At 41.9% G+C, this 27,138-nt stretch overlaps 1 protein-coding gene and 1 long non-coding RNA gene across 4 annotated transcripts in view; one reads left to right on the top strand and one right to left on the bottom strand.

Annotated features, from left to right (window-relative positions):
- Positions 1–15,747, bottom strand: part of DPY19L4 (dpy-19 like 4) — a 32,599-nt gene extending 16,852 nt beyond the window's left edge. For all 3 annotated transcript variants that reach the window (XR_007199878.1, XM_048286198.1, XM_048286197.1), the window contains exons 1-12: positions 15,574–15,747; positions 12,879–12,986; positions 11,790–11,914; positions 11,019–11,109; positions 9,137–9,258; positions 8,159–8,304; positions 6,196–6,319; positions 5,514–5,648; positions 4,162–4,293; positions 3,975–4,073; positions 2,696–2,769; positions 726–884 (exon numbers count right to left, since the gene is read on the bottom strand). Coding sequence is in view for 2 of the 3 variants with exons in the window: in XM_048286198.1 (XP_048142155.1) it covers positions 726–884; positions 2,696–2,769; positions 3,975–4,073; positions 4,162–4,293; positions 5,514–5,648; positions 6,196–6,319; positions 8,159–8,304; positions 9,137–9,258; positions 11,019–11,109; positions 11,790–11,914; positions 12,879–12,986; positions 15,574–15,709 (1,451 nt within the window). In the remaining variant the exon portion in view is untranslated. The remainder of the gene's footprint in view (positions 1–725; positions 885–2,695; positions 2,770–3,974; positions 4,074–4,161; positions 4,294–5,513; positions 5,649–6,195; positions 6,320–8,158; positions 8,305–9,136; positions 9,259–11,018; positions 11,110–11,789; positions 11,915–12,878; positions 12,987–15,573) is intronic.
- Positions 15,748–15,804: 57 nt separating this feature from the next.
- Positions 15,805–19,061, top strand: LOC125316858. Its single transcript, XR_007199879.1, has 2 exons — positions 15,805–16,230; positions 17,231–19,061. It is a non-coding gene; the product is annotated as an uncharacterized LOC125316858 (long non-coding RNA).
- Positions 19,062–27,138: the final 8,077 nt, after the last annotated feature.

Below are 27,138 nucleotides of genomic sequence, written 5' to 3'. Positions count from 1 at the left end.
TTACACCATTCATCTTCTACCAGGAAGAGATAATTTCCTAACCACTGAGTTTCCAAGACAAGTTATGCCAGGATCTACAGTGTTGCTATTCTTACTCTTTTTATAAAGACAGTTCCACTACCCCTTCTCTCAAGGGAACTGTGAATCACTGTGAAACTAAAAATAATTGAGTCAGTTTTACTTCAGCTCTGTTCCAAGCAGCAAAGGCTAATGGACCTTATCACAGTAAACAAAGGTTTTATAAAACAAACAGTGAAGCATTGGAAATCCAAAATCCTCTCACCTCCACCCATCTCATCTGTCTCAACACGTAAACTTGAAAAAAAAACCAGACCAAAAACCCCAAATCCAAAACAGAAAAAAAAATTCTAGCATCAATTAGATAACTTTGCTGTTGGAAGGAGAATTAAAGGTATAACATCTTTCTCTGTCAATGGGAAGAGACATAAACACACCAGCATACATTAGCCAGAGCTCTGCAGGAATTGCACCTGCGGGGAAACAAACCAATGACAACTCCCTGTCCTGACAGGAGGGATGCTCACGAAGCTCCTCACTAAAGGACTTTTTTTTAGGAGGCTCTGGTGGGCCTTCCCACTGGTGCTCACACCCTGAAAAGCTCAATGGTACAACAGACTTTGGAGCAACAAATATGACGACCACTCCCTGAGGCATCCAGGAGCCTCTTATTTTTAACTTATTTTTCATATAAACAAGTTACTTACCAAATTCTCCTAAAAATGACCTGAGTTACAGAAAAAAGGCAGATAATTAATACTAAAATATAAAAAGGCAACAGTGATGACTGTGTTAGTCGCAAAAAAAAGTCTTGGGAAGGTGCCTGAAGAGATTCTTGACAAAGGAGCCAATTCATTGTAAAATTCCTAGTAAGGCAAAAACATTCCATTAAAAACAATAACAATATCCCATAGATTAGGGAAAAAAACAACAACCCAGCACAAAACAATCACAGTTTAACCTATTCATGTCATGGGAGATTACTTGAAATTCATCTTTGAAAAGTTATCTTTTTATCATTTGAAACTGCTAAACTGCTTTGCAAATACTCTTTAAAGTAACTGTCAAAAGCTTATATTCCCAAAAAGTATTTGTGATCTGAAGAGAGCAGACTACAACTCCTTTATACCACAAAAGCCCAACCTCCCATATAACTCCATTATGGGGACCACAAAGCACTTAGTTGTCACAGTGGATTAAGATTTTAGAGATACTGATGCAAGAAGGTATGCTTGTCCTCATTCCAAAGAAGGAGATGAAGAAGGGAAAGTGGTCATCTGAGATCACAAAGAAGCCTGAGGCACTGCCAGGAATAAAATCCTTAATGCTGAAATTCTAGTTCTGCAGCCGAAGCCACTTGATCATTCTTCTTTCTCAGTTAACAAGCAGGAAGATTATACATTCTGCCAAGCACTGTCAGTGTGTATTCTCAACTGGAACTGGTGCAGCATGTGGTGCTGTGAATGCATTCTTGTCTTACTTTGTTTTGCTTTCCTCCCTCTTTTCATTTTCTCCCAAGAGAAGACTAGAGGACTGAACGTCTTTCAGACAGAATCAGTTTAAAGATTAACAGCTGGGCATGTCCAAGCTGGCCTTAAAAGACAGATCTTGAAGCTCTTGTGCTGCAAATCATAATTCCAATACCCAGTTACACAATATCCCAGGCGTACAGGCACCCAGTTTGTCTCAATCTCTGGCTTCATTGCAGAGTCTGACAGCTTGAAAAGTGACGTGTAGCAAGTCCCCAGGGAGAAAAAAAGGGAAATCTGTTAATACCTGGGAGCTGAATGAACTGAAATCCTGACCAGGAGTCCTTTCTTTTCTTGCAAAACACTTAAGAATGGGTCTGTGTGTGTGTTAAACAATGCATCTTAGTCAACGTCTCTACATCTTGTCTTCCAAAAGTTCCCCAACAGTTTTAGTTGGGTGTGATGTCATTTTCCACTTGTTCCCTTGAAAGGCTGTAAAGTAGTTTTTTCTAAGAGAGATGCAGTTCTTAGAAGAGAGTTCCAATTCCTGCACAGAATTGCAAGTCTTGGCTTGGGTCCAGGAGGCGTGTCAGTCCTTACTAACACTTCATTGGAAGTTTTCCAGAAAATCTGTTGCCACGACGTTTTCTTGTAGTCCAACATCCAACTCTTTTACGGATACTAATGTTTTTTCTTAGAATCACAACAATTCCCTCTGACTTTTAAGATGTCCCTTGTCCTAATTTCTTCCAAAACATACAGGGGGATTTGGGGGTACCCACAACCCAAGCCTTTTTTGAGATAGCATCAATAATTCATGACTCTTTCCAGAGCCTTCTTTTCCACGCTATAAAAAGCTAGTACTGCCACCTTTACCCTATTATCTTTGCTTTCAAGTCTTATTAGAAACACTAGACAGGGTACAGAAAGTTTTCAGTCTTCAACATCACAAGAAAACAAAAATACATGAAATGCTTTCACCCCAAGGCATGAAAAATACTGAAGTGCCTCGGAAACCTCAATACCCTAAGTAAATTCTGTATGTGCACATTTTTTTTACTTCAATCTTAAAACCAGACAACAAATAACTAAACTATTTCCCTAGCTCCTCTATAAAATTCTCACAAGCCACTGAAATGATGCACTTCTCAGAGCAGTTTCAAAAGTCTGGATATCTTGGGAGGTGTAAAGAGTTCAAATACACTTACTTAGTTGTGTTTAAACCAAGTTTTACTTCGATGAACTTCAGCAAATGCTCATTTTCTTTATGAGGAACAAACATCTGAAAATTAATTAAGCAGAGAAAAATCATACAAAATGCTGGAAGCAGCTTTCACATAGTCATTCAGATTACAAAATGTCAGGTAACAATCAACTATTCAAGATTTAGTTAAAGCTAACAAAATGGACTAAGTGTGTCAATTAAGGTACTGGTATAGTATTGTAAATCTTCAATAAATCTATATTTAGGGTTTCCTTGAGAATATTATTCCCTTCATTCCACTGCCATACCACAACAGGAGGGCAAGTGAAAAGCTGCCAATAAGTTGTCAAAAGACTACTGAGCAGTGTAAAAAGGATCATGAAAAACAGACACAGAATTATTTCCCAGCAAGCATAAGAATGTTGCACTTGACTCCACTAGAAAATAGGACTGCAGCTGAGCAAAAGTCATGAACATTTGTAATCTTCACACAGATTATCTGAGCTGCCTCAAGTTCTGTAACTTACTCATAACTGTAATTCAACTCATATTTTTCAAGGTTAGATTTTATTTTCCTGGAGATACAGCAAGACTAGTCAGTCTGAATGGCACAAGAAAATAATAATATATAAACATTCCTTCAAACCATCTAGGGTTCAGTAGTTTCTTTACTTTTAAGTTAATACTGTTTATTAAAATAATGATGGTGAGTTTGAGACATAGAAGAAAAGCACAATAATATGTGTAAAAGGCCAGCAAGAGAGAATTGCTAACCAAAATACAAGACCAGGCTAAAATCCCACTGTGTAATCTCAACTCTTATCTGACCCCTACACAAAGTGAAAGCCTCTGTTCCCTTGTTCTACTTGAAATTTAATTGAAAATTAGTATCTACTCTAAGACTACTCATCCTTGTTCCTGGCTATTGTGCTGCCACACAAGAATATTGTTTTAATATTTAGACTAGTCTGTAGAGGTGTCATAGGTTAGCGACAAGAGGCCATCCAAATTATAACAAACCCTGTGTTTATAAAACAGATAAAATGTCTTTTAAAGAGTATTTCTACGCTATTTCAACCCAAAAGACCAGAACCCCAACAAGACCAAGCTGTTTGCATTGCTACAAAATTACTCAATTTTTAGTACTCATACTTACTATGAATTAAGCTATGAACTATCATATCAATAAGATACACATCACTTCAGAAGATTTTTTCAAGATATATCTGAAACTTTTGATTTAGATTCTGACAATTAAAAGCACTTTTACAGAGGAATCTTACCTTTAATAAGAAGTTTAGTGTCACTGCTACTGTAAGTACCAAATAAGTATACATTATTTTCAGCAATCTTGACACAAATGTACTTTTCTTCATATTCATCTGCAAAAATATTTAAAGAATGCTGTATCATTTGAAGTTCAGTTTAAATTTTAAAACTACACTCAGGGTTAGAAGAAAGTCCAGTTACCTGAAGGGATTTGGAGAGCATTAAAGCCACTACAAGACTCAGTAATGGTGACACTAGTAAGGCAGAATTTTCAAACTGCAGAAGGTACCCCACAATGAGAGAAAACAGGTAGATTCTGTATACCTCATGCACCTGTTGAAGAAAAAAAAAACAATAAAATAAAAATACAGTGGATATAAATCCTGCTTTTTAGAGCAGTAGATAGCTCACTCATTCCTCTGTTAATCAGGGGATTAATGGAACTCGATCCTTCCACTCATGAGTCTAGCAGGGTACCATTTGACTCTGGAAAGTATTGCACATGAAAATGATCCTGGTCAGCCTCAGTAACTAGTGGACAATTACTTCATAAGAATTCTGTAAAAATAGCAGAAGCAGGAGCATTTTACCAGGTCTCCCCATTCAGTAACACCTCACTGTGATAGAGCACAAAGCAGTAACCACAAGGCACCAGTAAGAACACACAATTTGTGACAGAGCTCCCTGCTGCAAACAGGTGCTTTCCTTGCCCTCAAAATAACTTGTTCATTAATCTGTCTCAAGAATACTCAGACTGTTATCGATACTTGTTATTTATTATTTGATAAGCAGATCTTATAAACCCTGATGCTTGATTCTTCAGACTTTTACCAGAACACCCATTTTCTCCCTTATATTCCCTGCTTTGAACTACAATAGATCAAACATTTCCCACTGCTGAGGAACAGAATAAAAAGCAACTGAAAGAAGAGGTGAAGAATTAGAATTGCATGCAGTTTGATATCTAATAAAACCAGAAGGCACACATGTACACAGGAGCGTATATTCCACTGCAACAGGCAGAATAAAAACGCCTTATTGCTGCAACATTTCTAAGAACCATTCTGCAGAATAAATTTAAATACTTTCTTGTATTGAAAAATCAATTAGCCTTCAACATCTGTCTAGTCTATTTATTGGCAAATCAGTGCAGGACAGGCCATTGAGGGTGAAAATGAGCCTTTTAACTGCATAGAGCCAACAGAGCACTTCTTTGGTCTGCCCACCCTGATGTGAATAGGAGAAAGACAAGATGAGGCAGCTAAGCCAAAACGGAGGAGCATCATTCATCAGTGCTTTAGCTCTCCAAGGATGTTTCAGGTCTCAGAAGCTTTGTTTAGCTTCAATCCTAAACACAGCAGTCCAAAAGAGACTCAGTTGAAAGTTATTTTATTCTTCTGATGGATATGACATGCACTTCAGCTGGGCCCAGGCTGCAAGACACTCATCACTCAGTCTTGTGCCCTTTGGAGCTCCTGAGCGGTGTGAATGGCAGGCACCTCAGAGGCTGCCTGTAAGTCCTCAGCTATCAATAGGTTGAAAAGTTCCAATACCTTCTCTGTCTGTGCTAGGGCAAAGCTGTCTAGCAGGAAAAGAGAAACAGCCTGGACAAACAGGAGATAATGACTGTATTCCCACATCATGATGAAGGTGTATGTTGAGGCATTCACCAAAAGATAACAAAACTTCTAGAAGAAAAAAAGAAAAGTAAAAGCATTAATTTTGTACTTATGCACGTCTGTCACCAAGTAACTGAGAGGTCATTAAAATATAAATTATGGAAATTAATCATTATTTTGGGAAATAATTAAAATACTGACTTCAGACATGCTTAACTTTCAAATGGAAGAAAGTAATTCCTGAAATATTCAAAAACATTTAAAGCCAACCAGAAGGAAAATTTTTGAGAAAGAGACAGGGTAAGGAAGTAACCACCAACTACTTCAAGAAAAACAGTTTACATAAGAAAAATTCTGCATCAGTTTATTGAAAAAAAGCAGCACATGGCCCATTACAACACTGCTCCCTCTGAACCCTCCTGGGGGCATAACAAGGTAGGGCACAAGTTGCTTAGCAAAAACTGCACATGCCTAGGTGAAATCCATCTGGCTCTTTTGAAAAGAACAAACAAAACATCTACTGTTTTCTGCCCAGAAGGGCAACAACAGCAGAAGTAACTACCGTAGAGTACAGTTTTACCAGCAGCTCTTTATTAAGAAACTACTTTTGCTTTACCTCAGCAGAACAGTTTAGGTTTTTTTTCAAATAGCCTGTGAGAGCTGCTACTTGACATGCAAAATACGGCAAAGCCCAATTTTCTCTTGATGGTATGGAGTAATCAATTCTTGTTGTATCTGTCCTAGAAAAAATTACAAAGAAACAAGAATATTAAAATATTTATGGAACAAAAATACCAAGGAAAGCCTAAACGTCACTTCTAATTGTAAACGTGGCCTTGCAAGCAAACTATTTCAGTTTTTGGTGCAAAGTAACACTGACACAATTTTGCTGCTGATACAGTTCACAAATTTAGTAACAGCATGGAAGGCCCAATCTTTACTCATCTATTTAGCAGGTTTCTATATTAGGTGGCATTTATAGGACTGAAGCCAAAAAGCATCTGCCTGGATCCTTTTCTGACCTGCCTCACACTGAGAGTCACAGCTTCTGCCAACCTGCACTGGGACAAGGGAGCTTTCTTTGGCCAGGAGCAGTGCTAAATGCTCTTATGTCCCCAGGCAGAGAACTGCTGCCTTGGCAGCAGCTTTCCACATTGCAATGAAAATCAGCTCACAGCTGAGAGAAAAGATTCCTTTCAGTTCTCATACAGTATGTTTTAAGCAAGTGATTTAGGTAGTCGAGCACAACATACTTAGGATACAAACTGGTGCTCCCTCACAGCAGCAGCAGCAGCAGCAGCAAATATTTTGTCTACAGGGAAAAATTCTGCCCAGCAAACCAAGAGATTAAAGACGGATGGGGAGCATGCAGGGTTTTCTCATGGAATGACTTGACAGTATCCACACAATTAGAGGTGTAGGTGAAAGTTTTTTAAAGTGCTAAAGTGACTCAGAAGCACAAGCCACACTTTCAAATGTGATCAAAGGCATCAGTCTCAGAGGTACGTAGTCTTCTTTGTGTCTACTATGCCTTTAAAAAGGAGCCTCAAGCTTCTTTATCATTTAGATATTTAAAAGCACCACCTTTCATTTTTTCCTCTGAAGCCTCTTACAGAGGCATATTCAGAGCTTTTTTAACTACTAAACCTTTCACTTTGTTGACACTGTTTAATCCTATTCACTGTTGAAAAAAATTACAGATTTATTCACCATTTTTCCTACTTTCCACTGTTCACACCAGCTTGATGAACAGTATTTTTAGCTACTAGTCACAGATTCAGTCATGGTGACTTCACACTCCTGGAAGATGCTTCCCAACAGTTCAACTTTAAAGGTATATCTCTAACATTTTGCTCCTCCATAGTTGTTTTATTTCAAGTGCTCTCAAGTTCACAGAAAGCCCCAGAGTGCCATGGTGACAAACCAGGAGCATGAACATACGTTTTCATTGCCCAAATGAGGCTCCCTATTATTATGAAGCACCTATTATGTGGTGCTTCATAAGGGGAAGGGGAATTCCAAGTGAATTGTTTTAAAATAAAAAAATCTTGATATTAAGATCATCTAAGAAAATTCCACTTTGCAGAAAAACGCACTCCAAAAAGAAGATTAAAAAAATCAAATACTCTTTAAAAGAAAAATGCACTTGATCATTTCCTTCTATGCCACAGGATAACTGTCACAATATTTAGAGCTGGCCACAGAGTGCAGTTCTGTTTTACAGCTGTTTTGGACATTTGTTTTCATCCTTCACCAGCACAAAACCAAACCTTCTGAGGAATATTTTTGAAAAACGAAATTGTGTGTGAATACTCCTGTATTCACACACATACATAAAGTCAGTTCAACTGGTAATGTGGATGGTTTGGACAACAGGAGGCCTTTCCATTAATAAAATCATCATGAGACTCAATGAATCTCTTGGAAGTATTTTCTATTCACCATAAGATTTTGCTCTCACAGCGAGAACACAAAGCTTAATAAAAGCATTTCAATCCACTAATTAAAATAATTTCAAACCATTAATATTTTAAAATGTCTTATTGACAAACTAGATTGTATAAAGATGTTTTTCTTACCTGTTAATAATGAACCATGCTACAGTCAGCATTCCTGCCAGCCAAGTCCCACTCATAACCCAACTGGTTACAAACAATGCAGTCACATAAATTCCCTGCAGTCCAAAAACTATACCAATGTAGAAATACACTGGTTCAATAACTTCCTGAAATTACAAATAAAAACGAAGAGACATAGTGGCAACTGAGCTGAAGCTGGAAATTATTACTATTTACTATTTGTTATTGCTAACAATGTGCTAGGTGCTTTACAAACAGGTAAGAGACGCCTCCTATTCTAGAAAAGTACTGGGCATGCTTTTATTTGGGGCTCAGGAAGAACAAAGCAGTGTAAATTACGTGCACACTTCAGGACTCAGCTTGCTAGTGTCATGATTTTTGTATTTGCTTTAGCTCGAACACTGTATGCGTGAGATTTAATAAATCTATGCTGCAGTGGGATATAAAGTTCACAGGACTACTAGAAGAAGTTATAAAAGGGAGGAACTCAAAGAACTAAAGATGTGGCAAAAATGGTTCCAAAACCAGTAAATAATAAAAAAGGAAAGATAATGAGAGAGGACACAAGTATGCAGCATAAGCAGAACAAAGCCTGAGTAGAATGGAAACTGACAAAAGGTTAATCTACAGAAGTGTTCTTCCCTATTAGAATGGGCAGACAGGTACCACTGTAACAGACCTCTGCACTATAAAAGGAGTTAACTTTCCTGTTTTTAATGGATAGCACAGATACTCCTGACATTTCTAAGCAGTCTGTAGATGCAAAGAATAACAGAAAAGGTTAGTGGTTAGCATCAAACCCCCAAAATCCTGTGCCAGAGACTGATCAGAATTGAGGAGAACCTGGACCTGGTGACAGCCTTAGCTCAACTCATTCAACAAAAAATGTATGTGTTCATTGTATACAGCACAGAATGTCTCATACACACACACACACATCCATAATGAAAACACAGAAAGTAGGAGAAATGCACATACTTCACTACCAGATGCTTGATATAAAACACTGGCAATCAACTCTGGGTACAAAGTCATTTGCTGGACAGCATTTATGGTCTTCAGTGATACTGTCCTATTGTTGTGTGTCAACTCATAAACACCTACAGACAAAAAAAATATTATTCTTGGAATCACTTACTATTGCTGTTCCTAAAAGAGGCGAAACTACATTCAAAGGTAGGGGGAAAGAAATTTGATCATTACAGCTACTGACTGATTCATCACACCTAGTTTTAAAGGAAAAAGAAATTTCCGTGTTAGATGTCATTCCACCCTACTGAGATAGATAGAAAGTTATTACCTTTTTTCATCTAGTCCTTAAATAGAAGGCCCAAAACTAATCATCTAAAGCACAGTCTTTTCAGTAACATACCGATGCAGTCCTGAAACTACTTGCCCATAGACCACCTTCACAGGAAGAGAGATCTAATAGGGATGAGAAGGATGTATTAAACCCGTCTCCAGAAAGAGGTCAGGTATGATGGCCTCATCACCCCTTTCAGCTCTGCATTTCTGAGATTTCTAAGAATTATTCACCAAACACAATGTGCCTTTCTATGGGGTTGAGATGGAATTGAAGCTGTCATACTTGAAGGATCATTCCAAGATGATTCCAAAATGTTATAAATAAAGAAAAGACTTGTCAATACTTCAGACAATAGAGGGAAGAGCAAAAACAATCCAAATCAGGATATGGGGGAGAACAAAAGCCTCAAAACCAATGCAACAGTCAAACCAGACAACTGTTTCCAGCTCTGAGCATATCTGGTGTATGGTCTGCAGCTGGTTCTCTGTAAGCCAGACCAGGTCTTTGAGGATTTACAACTGGGTTCAGCACAGCTGTAATACACTCTTGAAAACTGGATGCCCTGTAATACCTTGTAGACACATGAGTCTACCTGTTTGCAGAGACAGTGTCCCTGAATGAGGCATGCAATCCATCCATTCACAGCATGGGCAATACCCCCAGAGGTCATGAGGCACTAAGTGCACCAAAGACCTCAGATATTGCTGATGTGCTACATTCAGCTGGGAAACTGTTCAACCAATAAAACACTAACCACAACGTTTAGTTTTACTGGCTTCAGTGAGGTTTCACAAAGGGACTGAACTAATTCAGTGGCTGACTGCTGCGAGATAGGGCAGCTCATCCTCTTCTCTCCTGAGTTCTTGCATTTTCCCCATGCTAGTGCAGTGCTCTTCTGAACTCCCTGAACTAGCATGAAAGTGTTCCTTCTTCTTTTCACTGCTTTAGTTTTCTTTTGGTTTAGGGACCCAGGGTCAGTGAGCCCCAGAGTCAGTGCAGGATAAAGAGCAGGAGCGCAAAGGAAGGAGAGATCATTGTCGCTCAGCCTGTTCTCCTTCCTGTTGCTTTCTGTCCCCACCACTCAGTGCTCATCAGCATCTATTCATCACAGCTGACAAGAGTAAAAACTTCTGGCAGGGATAGGATGGAGCAGATCAGCTTGTGAAAGAAATTGTTCTGTCTTCCGACAGAGGATGGAAAACAGTAATTTTCATCTCCCATTCCCAAATTCAACATAAATTATATTTACATGGCAGAAAATCCACTATTGTGACACAAGCAAACCCAATGGTAACTTTGATACAGGGCAACTTAAGAGTAATATTAACCCCATTCTAGAGTATTGATTAAAGGCAATCTGGTGGAATACAGGATAGTTAAAAACTGTTTCTTAAAAAGTACTGAAAAGTTAGGATAGCATGTGGTTTTTAATCAATCTGACCAATATACCTACAGAAGAGTATAAAATCAGTCTCCCCAGTCCGCAGGAGTTTATTTACTGTCTCCAAAGAGAACAGGACTTTTCAAAGTTAAAAAAACAAATGAGTTTTGTACCTCTTTCAAAGGAAGGAGCCTTTAGCAGTTCTTTATAAAATGAGTAATAAATGGCACTGTCACCCTGAAATGTAATTTCTCGTTCAAGTTCCTAGGAAAAAAAAAATATATTCATCTCCTGCAATCTCTTTCCAGAGAAGACAATATATTTTCAGATAGAACAGTTTTGTAATACAGCACATGATTATGACTTCACTGTACATCTTCAAAATACTCCACAAAACATGAATCTTCACAGCATTTCTGTCAGGTACAGAATGCTTTCTACAACTCAGCAAACATGCTTGGAAAGAGAGCAACACAAATCCACATCGGAAGTCAGCACAAAATCCACGGGGTCTTTTCATATTCAAAAACCTGAATTTCATTCAACTTTCTATACTTCACTTAATAATGGAGTTCTTAAGAAAACAAAACCAAACCAACCAACCAACCAATCAAAAAACAACCCCCCCCAGTCCCAAAACAAACACAACCCCCCCCCCCCAAAAAACTCAATACATTTTTCTGTTGATTAGCTTCTGCAATCCAAGTATGCTTCAGTTATTTCTCCATATTTTATAAAAGTATTTTAAGGATAAAGGGTGGCTACATAAAAAGCAGGACAGGCCAAGATGACTGTTAGCAGGAGGAAAAAAAAAAGGAAGCTGTTTCAAAGACAGAGGCCTCGGCAGAAGAACATGGGATTCTGCAAGTAGTTTCAACATGGATCAGATTTGATTTCAAGGACACAATTTGGCTTTTGTTTCAGTAGTTCAACTTTATCTTTACCTGCCTGCTGGAAAACCAGAATTTCCGTTCGTGATATGTTGAGAGGTACACAGCATACATCATTCCACTGGTGACAGCCGCGAGACAGCCAAAGAAAAGCTTTGCAAAACGCTGGATTAACATATCTGAAAATGAACAGTGATAAAGCTAAAGTAGTCCAGAGGATTGAGAAACAAACAGTACATCCTACACATGACTCTGATTTCTGAACAACAAGCAAACTTACTGGCATGAGAATTATCACACCATCAGCAGCACAGACACATTGAAAACCGGTTTGCTGCTCCTGTCCTGTAGTTTTCTTTCCCAGTTGTTATCATTGCTTCACAGGACCTTCAGACAAAATACTCACACACTGCACTGCAAATTTTCTCTCCATTCCAGTAAGCTTTGTTTTCAAATGAATTCCAAGAAGGAAAAGCCTCTTCCAGATAAATGGAACTCTAGATTCTACCCAAAACACCACAAACTTCTTCAAGATATTAACGGACAGAGGTGGCATACCACATTTAACATAACTTCTGAGACATTCTATTTCCCATTCTGTTTTTAAATTTGAGAAAGAATGAATCTGAATTTTACCAAACTCATTCAAAGGGTGTCTACTTCATCTGTAGCTCCCTCAAGTTAGTATGTACTTTTAACACAAAAGTTTTTGGTAGCTTGGTGAGCACTTGCCTAAAATTATTTCTAGTTTTTGTTCTGTTTCTTGAAAGGCTGCAAGGACTTTTCGTCTGTTCTTGTTTCAGTACCATTACTTCATGTATCTCAGCTTCCAACCAAAAGATCATTCCAGAAGCAATAAAAATATTTATTTGTATGCAAATAGTAACAACAGTAAATTTCTTAACTCCTCTGCCTCTACCTCCCCAAGCCTGAAACAGTCCAAGACTAACATTTTACTCTGCAATACACAAAATGTCACTATTAAAGAACTCTAATATACATGCCTGTTTTCTCTTGAAACATTAAGAAACCTAATTCAAAGTCAGTCTGTTATAAATTACTGTGCTACAAATATCTTCCCATAAAATGGAAGAGAATAATGAAAACGACAATCAAAACTCAGCTAAAAATTCTGTAGCTTACATTTTGGCGACCTTCCCAGCTTTGAGTTTTCTTTGTTTCTCTCCTCTGGAGCCATTTTGTCAGATTCTGTGCAGTTTTGTTTCTTTCTCTGTCGCAGGTCTGCTGCCCCTGAAGACATTTTTATATTTGAGTTATTGCAACACAATACCTAAAATCACACTGAGAAATCCACACAGTAGCAGGTAGCAGCCAGTTATTGCTACTGACTCAATTCCATGGAAGATATTTGACAAAGACTCAATTAAAGTATGTCATATGCCCAACTAAAATAACAATATAACACTACAGAAATCAATTCCTATCTTATTCCTCAGAAAAAACAGTAGTATTCTCTTGAGGCCATACTCTGGGATTACCCAGAACCCAAACTAGAAGCTAACTGGTTTATTCCTTGGTGAACATACTACACCAATGAAGGAAATCAGCAGTTTAGATAAGTTGATGCAGACACTGGGAGAAACTGGTGCCAATTCCATCCTACTCTGATCCTGGTTTTATGCTGCTATAGTAGTGTAATACAAAAATTGGGCTAGTCGACTGCTTTTAAATTGAGATGCCTATTATTTATATGGCAAAGGCTTTCATAAAGTAAATATAATACAACTTCTGGATCTACTTTTGGATCTACTGGAACTAAGCAGATTTATGAATATTTGTCTAACATGTAATTAAAAAGCCCAGTCTGCTCAGCCACATAGATCATATCACAACACCAAGGGCTTCTTGGGCTTCTGATAACTTTTTTGTGAGCAGCAGCAGTATGAAGCTCTGGTCCATTTATTTTACAGTCTGAAAGGCAATGATGCTAATTCACAGACTGCAAATCTACATACAAAAAGATTCATTACAAAAAGTATTTTATAATTACTACATTAAGGATATGCCACAATATTTATGTCATTCTGGAAGTGTGAGGAAAAGGTTTAACTGTAACTCACACTCCAGAATTTTTAGCTCTCCTGTTTGACCTACTGTCCAACATTGCTTGAAACATTGCAGCCACCAATTTCCTCTGGACTTTAAAACAGCTCCTTCATAAAACCCATCCAACTTCAAACTTGAAGTTTCAATCTTCACATCCCACAACAAAGCTTTTAAGTACTCTGGCTTTATACTACTTCAATTCTAATTCTACTTTGTGCCACTATACTCATCTATTTTTCATCTACTAATTGAACACTGCCTGTAATTTTTGTCTTCTCATCTAAAGAAGGATAAGATAGAGCTGGGAAACATCCAGAGAAGAGCCATGAGGGTGATCTAAGTTGTGCAATGGCTCCCATACAAGGAATGAGGAAGCAAATTGAAGATGCCTCAGTCCAGAAAAGCGGATGACCAACACAAACATGCCAGACATCTACTAGTTAGTGAAGCGCAGAAACACACTGAATAGGGAGCAGTGATTCACCTTCTTTTCTAATACAAGAAGCTCTCAAACAAACCTAGTGAGTCAAGCTAAAAAGAACCAGATCATTGCACATCACCTTCATGTAGAACACCCCTCCCCAAAGAACATTCTGTAAACCAACGGTTTGCAGATTCATGAGAAGACAGACACAGTTATGGAGGACAAGCAACTGGAGACTACTAAAAACATAGAAACCATGTGCAACCCAGAAAGTACCCCTGCTGAGAACAGCTGGGAGGCTGGGATATGCCACGGGACAGAGTTGCATATGCTTGTTTTGCTCTTGCATTTTTCTAGGTGCCTATTAAGAGTCTCATTTCTGCTGATTTCTTCAAGAAAACGAAATGCCACCTCCTACCCCTACAAAGGGGGTTTGCACTGAAAAGACATGGAGAAAAATAGGACTAAAAGTGAAACAGAACCGCAGAATACCCTGACTTGGAAGGGACCCACAACGATGATCCAAATCCAGTTCTTGACCCTGCACAGGACACCTCAATAATCATACCATGTGCGTGAAAGGGCTGTCAAAGCGCTTCTTGAACTCTGTCAGGCTTTGTGCTGCAACCACTTCCCTTGGGAGCCTGTTCCAGTGCCCAACCACCCTCTGGGTAAAGAACCTCATCCTAATACCAAACTAAACCTCCCCTGACTCAGCTTCAGGCCATTCCCTCGGGTCCTGTTACTGGGCACCACAGAGATCAGTATCTGCCCCTCCTCTTCCCCTCCTGAACAAGCTGCAGACTCCGATGAGGTCTCCATCAGTCTTCTCCAGGCTGAACGAACCAAGTAACTACAGCCGCTCCTCATACAGTTTCCCCTCAAGGCCCTTCACCATCTTCGTAGCCCTTCTCTGGATGCTCTCTAATACTTAACGAAACGAGAGGGAAGGCTGACTAAAACATACGGAAGGATGCCAAAGAGAAAGTACACTCACGGAGGCATCCACGGAGCCCACAGATGCTGTCCCGGGCGCTCTGCCCAGAGACAATGCCAGGCGAAGGAAGAGAAACCAATCCCACGTTCCCAAGACATCGGCCCGGCCTCCCGCTTGGGGCTGCACAGGACGGGCTGCCTTGGGCGGGGATGGGGCCCGAGGGGCCTGCGGGGCGGGTTGGGCCCGGGAGGCCGCCTGTGTCCTGCAGCCCAGTGTTTCACCTCCGTCCGTGCGCGGCGGTCCCGGCATTGGAGAGGCCACTTCAATGCCGGCCTGAGCCAGCGGCCTGGCCCCGACCGCCTCCGCCCGGCCCCGGCTCCGGCTCCGCGGCCTGAGGAGCCACCCCTCACCTTCCTCCATCGCCGGCCTGTGCTCGCCGCCCGCCGCTGGGTCCCCCCGCCGCTCTCTGCGGGGCGACGCGTCCGCCCCGCCCGCGCCGCCGCCGCCCGCCTCCCGCCGCCCGCGGGGGCGGGGGTGCTCCCGCATCCCCCGGCGAGCGGAGCGGAGCGGAGCGGAGCGGCCCCGCGCTTCCTCCCACGGCCGGAACTGCGGCTGCGGGGGGCGGCCGGAGGGGAGCGGCGGCGCACCGGGGCGCAGCGAACGTGCAGGGGCACAGCGGGCGCGCCGGGAGTACCGGGGCACAGCGAGCGTACAGGGGCACAGCGGGCGTACCCGGAGTACCGGGGCACAGCGAGCGTACAGGGGCACAGGCCGGCGATGGAGCCGGGAGTACCGGGGCACAGCGAGCGTACAGGGGCACAGGCCGGCGATGGAGCCGGGAGTACCGGGGCACAGCGAGCGTACAGGGGCACAGAGCTCCGCGCTGCCGCCGCCCGCCCCGAAAGCAGCACTCCCCGGGCAGCGCGGCCGTTCCCTGCCGCTCCCGCCGGCCAGCCCCGCTCCAGAGGCACCGGGCGCCTTCGGAGAGGCCGCGGGGCCCCAAATTACCTTGGACAAGAGGAGGCTCGGGTGTGACCTTACTGCTCTCTACAACTACCTGAAAGAAGGTTGTAGCCAGGGGAGGGTCGGTCTCCTTTCCCAGGAAACCAGAAACAGGACGAGAGGACATGGCCTCAAGCTGTGCCACGGAAGGTTTAGGTTGGACATCAGGAGGATTTTTTTCACAGAAAAGCTGATTAGACATTGGAACAGGCTGCCCAGGGAGGTGGTGGAGTAACCATCCCTGGAGGTGTTTAAGGAAAGACTGGACGTGCCACTTTGTGCCAGGGTCTAGTTGACATGGGTGGTGTTCGGTCAGAGATTGGACTCGATGATCTCAGGGGTCTTTTCCAACCTAACTGATTCTGTGATTACAGAATTGGTAACTCTTCTATCGAAGAGGTTTATGGGAATTGCCTCATGGAGGCTGCATGTCTCCTGACCTGCAGTCAACGGCCAGAAAACTGATTTGGTTACTTGTCTGGCAGCTGCAAGGAGAAACTAAACCAATATGTGTGTCCTGTTGGAGTGTAAAATGAGATTTATAAATTTCCTGGATTTTTAAATAAAATCTAAAATGCTTCTGCAGTTGTTGATTTATTGGATAGTGAATGGAGTTGCTTATGTTCTTAATGATCCACAAATTATCCATTCCATTTCTAATATATTTGGTTTGATCTGGGTTTTTTTGTTTGTTTGTTAATTTAGGGGTTTTTTTAAGTTACTGGCATAAGCAACAATATTCATTGCAATGAAAAGAACAGTAATTGTTCTAAATTTGTGCTCAGACCATCAGTATATGGACAGACATAAAATAAACAATTGCTCAGTTGTGCTCTAGATGTTGGTTTTTCTTGAGCCTTCTTTGTACCTGCTGTTTTATAGTGTACCCTGTTGCATTTATTGTGCAACTTCAGTTTTCTACTGATGCTCCAATATGTAGATCATGCTACACCTTGATTTCAGTAAAATTATAAATGCACATCAAGTTATTTACATGCATAACTGTACAGTTAGAAGAGAAGTGAAAAATCCAGCCTGCTCACTCAATTTTCATTTTTTCCTAAGGAAAAAAATTGCACATTTGAAGGTGGGTGAACCAAAAATCATTTTTCATGCAAGTTTCTTTCTTCCAGAATGAATATGCTGAAATGATTGTTAAGGTAATGTTGAAAATGTTAATACTGTTACACTTCAATCCTCCAAAATGTTTTCTGTAACTAATATTATATGAAGGTTATTTCATTTGATGGATTATGTGCCCTAAACATTGTGCTGTAATACATTACAGTGAATAAATACAGGGATGTTGTGTTCTTTTTCCAAGCTTTCTCTGTACAAACATGCATCATATATCTGCATGATGGCAGTTGTTCTCTGTTTACATATTATTTCTGAGCCCTGCAGACATAACTTCCCTTTTTATTTACAAGTTCATGGTACTGATGCTTTCCAGTTTAACAATCATTCTTTCTCTCCTTTAGAGATTGTTTTTAGGAGACAGACACAGATACACCTTAGTATAATGCATTAATACTGCGCATGTTTGTCATTACACAAAATTTTGAAAAAATATGTAGTTGTTTATTTTGTAAACAAATCAAGTTATATTTTTGTATGTTAAAGGTCTCATGCCTAAAAATATATGTAATGTTTCAATAATCAGGTAATGACTATGGATATTTCACCCATTCTCCTAATTTCAGTCTTTTGTAGGGTTAATTTTCAGGCTTCTAACTTACGGTTCTGGATTGTCAGTATCCAGAGGTTTTGCTTATTTTAATTATTTCAAATTCTTCCCTCCCCTAAGCTGTATGTCTTCTACCAAAGTGTAAAAAAATAGTGCCTACAAAAGTGTTTGTGGGACAAAAATTTTGCTTAAAGTTGGAAAGGTGTGCTCTCCCACCTGATATGAGGACTGCCAGGAAATAAGCGGGGGGATATTGAGGGAGAATGAAAATATGGAAGATTTACTTAAAACTGGACCTAAGAAGTCCTAATAAAATTAAGTTACACAAAACATATAGAACCTTTGGGATTTTTTTTCCCACCAATTTAATTCTCTTCCTATCTTATTTCAGCACAGCTTCCAGTGGTTTTGATTGCTTCAGCTCCTGCCTGCCTTGCATAGGATATAAGTGAGCCAGGTTCTATTGTCATCTGCTTGTAAAACATGGAAAATACACATTAAATCAAAGGAGCTGATTTAGATTTGCACTCTGAAACTGAGTTGGGGACATGGAAGCATGCTTTGGCTCTGTTCTCTCTTAGCTTGAATCCTCTGGTGGTAAATCTATGTTTTGATTTCTCCTGAGGCCTTTGGAATTTCTTTACACAGCACTCCTCCACAGACAGAAGACACTACAGATGTGATTGCTGTGACCATCTTCCTGTTCTTTCTACCCTGCCTCCTGTATTTACTGTCCTTGAAGCAGCATGAGATCCTGCATATTCATTTTCTTTGCTTCTTCCTGTCACTCCTGGTGCTTCCCTGTAATCTAGAACTAACTCATGTCACCCAATGTTTAGATGTGTGTGCTCTACAGCCTCTCATCCTGGACACTTTCTCTTCTCCTTCCTTCTAACCATCTCATCATCTTCTCCATCCCTTTTTTTTTCTCCATCCCACCTGAAAGAATTCCTCACCCTTCTTTGTGTTTTCACCCTCTTAAATGGCATTGATCCTTATCACATTTGCCTTTATCTGACCTGTAATTTTCTCTTTCAGTTTCTTGCTTTTCATCTTACTTCGTAAGACCAAGCCACGTCAGCTAATTGCTGTATTGCTCCTTCAGCCCAAGTGCCTGCAGAGCACTATATCACTAATAAAGTCGAGGCAAATGGACTACAGAAGAAAAATCTTGGTATTTGTTTGTTCATTAAAACACACACAAACATACACCCTTAGTGATGTGACTTGCTTTCTGTACCACCTTCCTCTTTCTGCTCTTGCTCTAGTTCTTGTTTGTGCTGCAGGTGAAGTTCCCCAGAGCAGGAGGCTGACCCCTGTATTTGTGAAACATGCAGAGTATTGAGTACCTGGCCAGAAATAACAGTAAGGGAGCATAACTGGCCGATAGCCTTCTTGCCCTGCAAGTAGCCTCTGCTCTGTGAGAAGGCCCAGTGGTCTGCTATTGTCTCTGTCCTTTCCTACACTCCTTTTTTCTCCCTGATCTGTCTCTTTGACTTCTATCCAAGGATAAAGCCCTTTGAGGTGGGTGACTCACAGCTCTGCACTTCCTTTGACTCACACTTTGCCACCTAGTATATTGGTCAGCTCTTACTAAGCTGCAATTTGGCTTTTTATATTGTTAATGACGACAACCCTTTCAGCCCACATCTTTGATTTCACTGTCACTTCTGCTGGGTCAGAGCTATGCTTGTTTTCTCTATGATTGGTCAAAGCTGTATTTGCCCTTTCTTGCTCTCCTTGGGTTTTATACCGTTTGGGTTTTTAAACATCCCCTGCAGATTTCAGAGTCTGGAGGCGCTTTTGTCTCTGGAGCCCAGCTGCTTGGGCTGCATTTCTGAGGGTGAAGGTGCTGGTCCCCATAGAGCCTGCCATGCCAACATGGGAAGGCAGCCTCGTCCCTTGCCTCACCGTCCATCAGCTGCTTGACCAGGAACAGCACATTCCCCAGCTTCCAGTGGCATCCCCGGTAACACACCTTGAGTGATGACAGAGAGTTGGTGTCATCACACAGGTGCTGATGATGGCTTAGCAAACACTTCAGCTGGTGCAAAACAAGCACTAGAATTCAGGTCTCTTTTCAGGCACTGTGTTGTCCCTGAAGGGCAGGGCTATCGTGACTGGAATCACTGAAACCCTATCCCTGGTACTGACATCAGCAGGCATGACTGATTACATCTAGAAAATTGCTCTTGGAATACTGTGTTGGCCTTTTTTATATAAGTATTTTTCAGAGAAGTGGAGCAATGTGATCCTTAATTTGTCTTAGTGACTTACTAAATACGCTAGTCAGGCACATCTTCCATCCCAACATTGCAACCAGCACCCTTACCCCCCTACATTCTTGTCTAACCATGTTACAGCTGGCAGAAGAAAGGGCAGTATCACTGCTTTTGATGGCTTTCCAACTTTAAGCAGGAAGCAGTTTGGCCTGATACTTGAAGATTATAAATCAGTAATACAAGTCATAGCCCAAACACTAAGCAGACACTAGATCCCTTCTCAAAAGCTGCATCTAGTGTTATTAAAACATCTTGGACTGAAGCAGCCCTCTGCAGCTGGTGCTGCTTTTCACTGGAGTGAGTAGAAACAGACTCCAACACAGGCAAAACACTCCAACCAGGCAGATTAGCTATTACCAAGCTACTGCTTGTCTGCTAGGCTTTCCTAGACAGCAGCAAAAAAAGTGAATGGGACTATACTTGGCTATTATAGTAGGGTGCAACTTCCATCTGGGATGCAGATTCTTGACTCTGAAGCAACTCTGAAAATCCCAGCTGTAATTTTCCGAAGAGGAAACATGAGCCAGGCAGTTTGTTACAGAGAAGTGTGGTTCCTCTAGGAAGGACAGTTCTATTTCCTGAGCTTTTCTTCAATCACAGTCAGCATTGCCAGGCTTTGACTTCATTTCCAGAACTGATGCTCTCCAAGCCTGGAGTTGTCTGAGTTGAACAGCCCCATTTGAAATGATTAATTTTACTGGCACCTCTATCAGTCTGTATAACTGCTTTTATGAGACATGGGACATTATGAACAACGCAGAGAACAAATAGACCTGGTGTGTAAGCAGGATGCCCATCACTGTGTAATTATGCATAACGTACAGTTACATAAATGCTTTTCTTGGGGAATCACCAGTGACGGCAGCAAGCTTTGCCTGTCATGTTTGGGCTAGTTAAAGCACTGATTCATCTTACTTTGAATACTCTGTTTCCTGCTTGTTCTATGGTAAATGGATTACTGACTGCAATTTCAATAGTAATTAATGAAGATGAGAGATAGATCCAGTGATAAAACTGGTTGTTTGAAGAAGTGGAATGACTTACTCCACTTGTCAAATCTCACAGTGTTACTGGAATATCACTAGCTTGTTTGCAGACTGACTCTTCCTCTTCTTGACAGATCCATTTTTATCAGTTGGAGGAACAAATCTAAGCATACAAACCATGATTTGACTCTTTTGTTCCTCCTCCATCTAAAGCATTCCCCTCCTTCCCCTTATGCCTTATGCCACTTGCCTTGAGATCTTTTTGCAGTTGCATATTTCTTCTTGAGCTGTCCCACCATCTGTTATGCATCAAGTTGGTCAAACCTTGGGTGCAGAAAGCAGCAAATTTGTGCTCAGCTCTTAGCAGGTCTCATTGTACCAATGACTAGGGTACCCCCTCTAGCTTGTTAGCTCATTCAGCTCCGGATGAAGCCTTATTGCTTAGATGGAGAGCAATCCACCAAAGAAGCAATGCCCTGAGAGAGGAGCTGGCTAGGCAGGGATCTAAGCTTCTTCCACTCAAATAGAAGCTCCAGGGGAGATGTCTGCATTGATTATTTTAAAGCACAGTGTGATCCCCAGAAGAAAGGCACTATATTAGTTCAAGATAATTATTATTAGTGATATCATTAGCACTGTTATGGTGACTGTTACTGTAATATTGCAATACTTACACAAGAAGAAATATGCATTGGCAGATGGCAGGAGGGAAGGAAAGTGATGGCTTTGCTCAAGCAAAAAGTGGCTAAATTTGACATTTGATCTGAATACAGTAATCTTTCTGAAGTTAGCTCAGTTGGTTAGAGCATGGTACAATAACACCAAGGTTGTGGGTGCAATCCCCCCAATGGGTCATTTACTCAGGAGTTGGACTCTTACGTCCATTCCAATGCAGAATATTCTGTGAATCTCAAAACAAAAGCAGATTCTTTGCTTCCTTGTAAATGTGTTGTTTTGAGTTAATGCAAGAGTAATCTGCACATATAAAACAGACAACCTGGATGGTAGGTAGATACAAGATCTATCACTAAGAAACTTGTGGAGAAATTAATTTATGGACAGTTCAGATGAGCAAACCGTCAACATGTTGGTGCACAGTGCTAGCGAAAGTGCCAAATGTTTATATGGTTTTTGTGATGGGAGAATCTGGGGAAACCAGGCTTCGTGGTTGGCCTTAGCTGGCTGTACTGTTTTTTCCTGTGTACGTCATGTTAGAGTAATGTGTTAAATATCCTTCCCAACTTTACATAACTCTGACCTTACAGATGAAGAGGTTGGTCCTGCCCTAGGAACTGCAAGAAGAATGATATTTGTTGACAGAGGTAGATAATATCTTCCTCTTCAGTGAGTCGGGATGTCAACAGCAATGACTTGGACAGGAATTGACAGGAAATTTACGCTTAGTCCTTGAATTCCGTGGTTTTGGCAAAGATATGAGTGAATGAAACACTAAGTGACAGAGGGAGAAACCTGGACTCCTTCCCAGAGAGGGAGTTTACTTGAATTGCTTGGTCATGGACTAGCTTGTTTCATTCACAGAAAAAATTCTGGATCTTAAAACAGGTTACTGCAGTATCCATCCCACTGACATCACGGGCCCTGAGAAGCAGCAATCATGTAACCATTGTCTGCAATGTACTGAGGAGGGTGTAATTAATTTCTGTAAGGCTCCAGTGTGGCTTCACTGAATTCAATCAGCCCCACAAATATCACTGAAACTTCTCTGGTGAGTTTTGTAAACAGGATTTAACTGTAAATTAAACCCAAGCATAGATGGTGTGCATTCAAAATGTCAGTTAATTTTATCCTGAAACAATTTGTTTTACGCTAGAGTTTAAATTTTCATTAGTTCAAAGAATGGACATTCTTTTTGAGTCATGTCTTCCAGATGTGCAGGACTGCAAATCAATAGCCAGTCCCTGCAATAAATTTTCGTTTAGACACTTTATGACCTAGGCAAAGAGTACATATATAAATGGGGAGAAAACTGATAGACTGCTAGAAAACAAGTGTGCCTGCCTTTCCTCTGAGAGGTTAATGGAGCTATCAGCCTGCAGGTATTACACTTGCTTGTGGAGTTTTCTTCCCTCCTCAGCCGTGTTTTTGCAGTTGGCATTTGGAGAAGTACCAAATTAAATCCAAGTTAATGTATAAGTTATGAAATTCTCCTGAACTGAGTGGAGGGGCAAGAGTCTCATGAGACCAGTCCTGGGAGATTCTGGCTGCCATTTGTGCCTGCAGTAGGGGCAATAGAGAGAGATTAGGGTCTTTTGAGGGCAGTCTAAATTAAGGCAGGCTCTGGCATGCGCAGTGGCAGGGAAATCCAATTTGGTATAAACATTGGGGCTCCAGAGTGAGTGGATGCCACCTACAATGCTCCCAGGAGGCTCCTGTTTCTCAGGAATGTTCTGGCAACATGTTGCAACCTATATATTAGTTGTACTTTTCAGTTTGCTTTTCAGCAGCAGTTTTTAGTCTGTAAAAAACCATACTAATATGTGGTAATAGTACATTAACGAGAATGCACATTTTCATTGATTTTAAAGAAGTGGGCAGCATTCTGGTGTGCACCCTTGCAGTTTCCAGACTTGATTCCAGTGAACAGTTCCTACGCTAAACACTGAATTTCCATCATAACAAAGAAAGGATTCTCAGTAAATACAGGATTGCTAAATGCCACAATAATACAGCGTTTTTCTGTTGGACTAAGCACACAGATTGACAGAACTCATTACTTGCTGACCAGGTTCGAAGGTGGGATAAACAGAATTGCCCAATCAAAATTTATAAAGAAATAACATTTATTATGCGACCGAAATATCAGTTTCAAAAGCCACGATCGAGAAAAGCAGCACTGAGCCCGGGGTCGGAGCTGGGTGAACACGCATAGATCTGATCTCTACCGCACCAGACCTCCCAAGTTCACGACTGCTGCTTCGGCTGGTCCCTTCTTATACAGTTTTTGGGTAGAGTCCGAATTAATTCTATTCTTCTCGTATGCATGAAGTTTTCTTGTCCCGGAGTTGGGCTGCACAAAGCCTTTCCTGGGTCTGATGAATTGTCCATCCTGGGTGATGAGTGGGCCATTTCTGGTGATGGATGGGCCATCTCTGGTTCCTGGAACAGTTATTTTTAGTTCCCGGAATGTCCAATTCCTTATCAGATGCGATGTAGATATCAGAGTGTGGTGATCAAGTCGTCATGGTGCAAATGTCTCGGTGATAAGATCCAACCCCACCTAGGTGGAATCCTCACTTATTGATTACATCTGTGAGAGAACTACTTTTGGTGTTGTGAAATTTTTCTCTCAGCCAGACTGGTGGAGGGATTTTGAAACTCGGTCTCTACATGGTCTGATTACATTCCAGTTTTATACATAATAGCACAAATTACATACTTTATTTATAACAAAGGTAAATAAGCCAAGAAAGCAAATTTAGACAGAAAAGAAAATCCTACTTGTTTAACACTGCCCAATGAACATTTCTCGCACTGTGTTCAGTGATGAGGTAGGTATTTTCCCTCAACGGACCCTGCTCAAGAAACACGTGTCAGAAGGCTTATTGATAGCTCTCATGTACATAAGATCTGCTCTCCTGTTAGCCAGTGCTCTCCTGCTCTCATTTGACCTCATCCCTAGAAGGCTGAAACTTTATTACTGTAATGAATCTTTGTTTCTCCTTCCTTGCACCTGGGGGATTTAAACGTGCTTGTGCCATGACGCCATCTCCTTGCTTGGCAGTATATAATCTGGGATACATGCAAGCTGATTTCACATGGAAATTACAGAGGATGGAAGAGATTTGTCACCAGACGTTTGTGACCCATGTTACATCAGCCTTTGGGAACACAGTGTGTCAGCCAAAATAAAAAGACTTGCTTTGTGAAATAGGTTGTTAGCACTGATAAGCAAAGCTTCAATAGGAGTTGAGGGTCAGGCTAGTAACCTGAAATACTGAAGTCATTTGGGACCTTGAATTAATATATTTGTCCACAAACAGGTTCATGGTGGAGAAGGGCAGGACAGCCTTTCTCGCCTAGCAAACACCATGCCCCATCTGATGCCATCAATTGTGGGAGAACTTTGATCTTGTTTGGTTGTCAGCCCTCAAATTGTCTCTTCATTTTTTATTAAACTGATCAGTATAGAATTCAGCCATTCTTGTGCTCCTTTCTGATTCCCAATAGCACCACCCTAAAGTTTTGTAATTTGCTGATTTAATGACTCCTGACATACCTGATCCAAATCACAGAATGTGTTTCCCATGGAAGCTGTGCTCGGAAGGGCAGAAGCTCCCTTTGCTTTTACAGTGCTTTATCGATGTGTGTCACTTAAAGTGAGACACAAGTGAGTATTTCTGCCTCCCTTTTAGAGCTCTGCTTAAATGCTTTTAATCAACAGCTCCCATTGGAATCAGATTTCTCCTTTGTTGTTCTGTTTCCTCCTTTTCCTCTGGGGCCAAATAGTTCAGCACCGTTTAATCCTGGGAAAACCAGGAAATGAGAGTTACAGGGAAGAGGGGTAGGATTCCTCTCACCTATCTTGAGCTGAGTGTGCTGCTCCAGCTCATCATCCCGGTTCCAGCTGAGAAAATGGAGAGAGAGGGGAGTCTCCTGGGGGCCATTCACTCCATTCTGAGAGAGCTGGCTGGGAAAGGTGTGAGGAACCTGTACTGGTTTTGCATGGCCTGGTTTTAGGTAGCAGGGGGGGCCACAGAGCTGGGTCCTGTGAGAAGCTGCTGGAAGCTTCCACCATGTCCGGCAGAGTCAATCCCTGAGGGCTCTGAAGATGGACATGCTGCTGGCCAAAACAGGGCCAATGAGAGAGGTTGGTAATGCCTCTGTGTTGGGGTTTTAGGAGCTCTCCTGGGTTTTTTTTCTGTTAAAGGAATTTTCCCCATACGTGTTGCTAGGGGGACAAATGGCTGGGTACTTAAGAAAAACAAAAGAGGTGGCTACGGGGTGGGGTGCATCGGGCTACTCTTTTGTTTCACCTGGGTGTGTGGGCAGTCGGTCTCCGGCGTTTGGACAGAGAGGGAGGCTGCTTTCTTTGGCTGCTTTTCCTTCTGCTGGAGAAGCCCCAGGATCCCAAAGCCCGCCTTCCCCGCTCCGCTGGGAGCCGGGCTGCGGCCGCCCTGCCCCCGCCACTGCTTCGAGCCTTCGCTACGCTGTAGCCGTGCTCGCCCTGCCTGCCCAGACCTCCGGGGGCTCTCCGTTTGGATACATCTCGTCTGCCACCGGGAATTTGTGCTCGACCTTGCCGTTCCAAGGGTCCAGCCGGACACCGGGATCGGCTGCCCAGGGGTTTGTGAAGCCTTTGTCCCATCCCTTCCCGGGATCCCAGGGCACCGGTGCCGCGTGCTCCCCGAGCTCGCTCCGGAGCGCCCCCTGCAGCCGCGGGGGAACCATCGCACCTGCCCTGCTCACCGGGAGCCGCCAGCGCCCCTGCCGGCTGCGAGCGGAACTGCACCCGAGGGGAAAGGGCCTGACAGCCGAGAAGGCTGGCACTGGGTTTGTGATTGTTTGCTGTTACTGCCAGAGTTATTGTTGTTTTGTTGGACTGGTTATACACATATAGATATATAATAGTAAAGAACTGTTATTCCTATTTCCCACATCTTTGCCTAAGGGCCCCTTGATTTCGTAATTATAATAACTCAGAGGGAAGGGGGTCGCATCCGCCATTCCAAGGGGGGCTCCTGCCTTTCCTTAGCAGACACCTGTCTTTCAAACCAAGACACTCTGTGATGACATCTTTAAGAAGAAAACCAAAACAAAGTCACAAGATTTTGGATTCTAGTCAGAGAAGAGGAGGAGGTGAGAACATGTGAGGGAAAACAACATGGCAACACCAAGGTCAGTGCAGAAGGAGGGGGAGGAGGTGCTCCAGGCACTGGAGCCGAGATTCCTCTGCAGGCCACGGTGAGAACCATGGTGCAGCAGCTGTCCCCCTGCAGCCCATGGGGATCCACGGGGGATGCAGAGATCCACCCGCAGCCCGTGGGCGAGGTGCCCGTG

This window comes from Corvus hawaiiensis, chromosome 26, assembly GCF_020740725.1.
Source record: "Corvus hawaiiensis isolate bCorHaw1 chromosome 26, bCorHaw1.pri.cur, whole genome shotgun sequence".
Classification (NCBI taxonomy): domain Eukaryota; kingdom Metazoa; phylum Chordata; class Aves; order Passeriformes; family Corvidae; genus Corvus; species Corvus hawaiiensis.
This window is presented reverse-complemented; position numbering and strand designations above follow the sequence as displayed.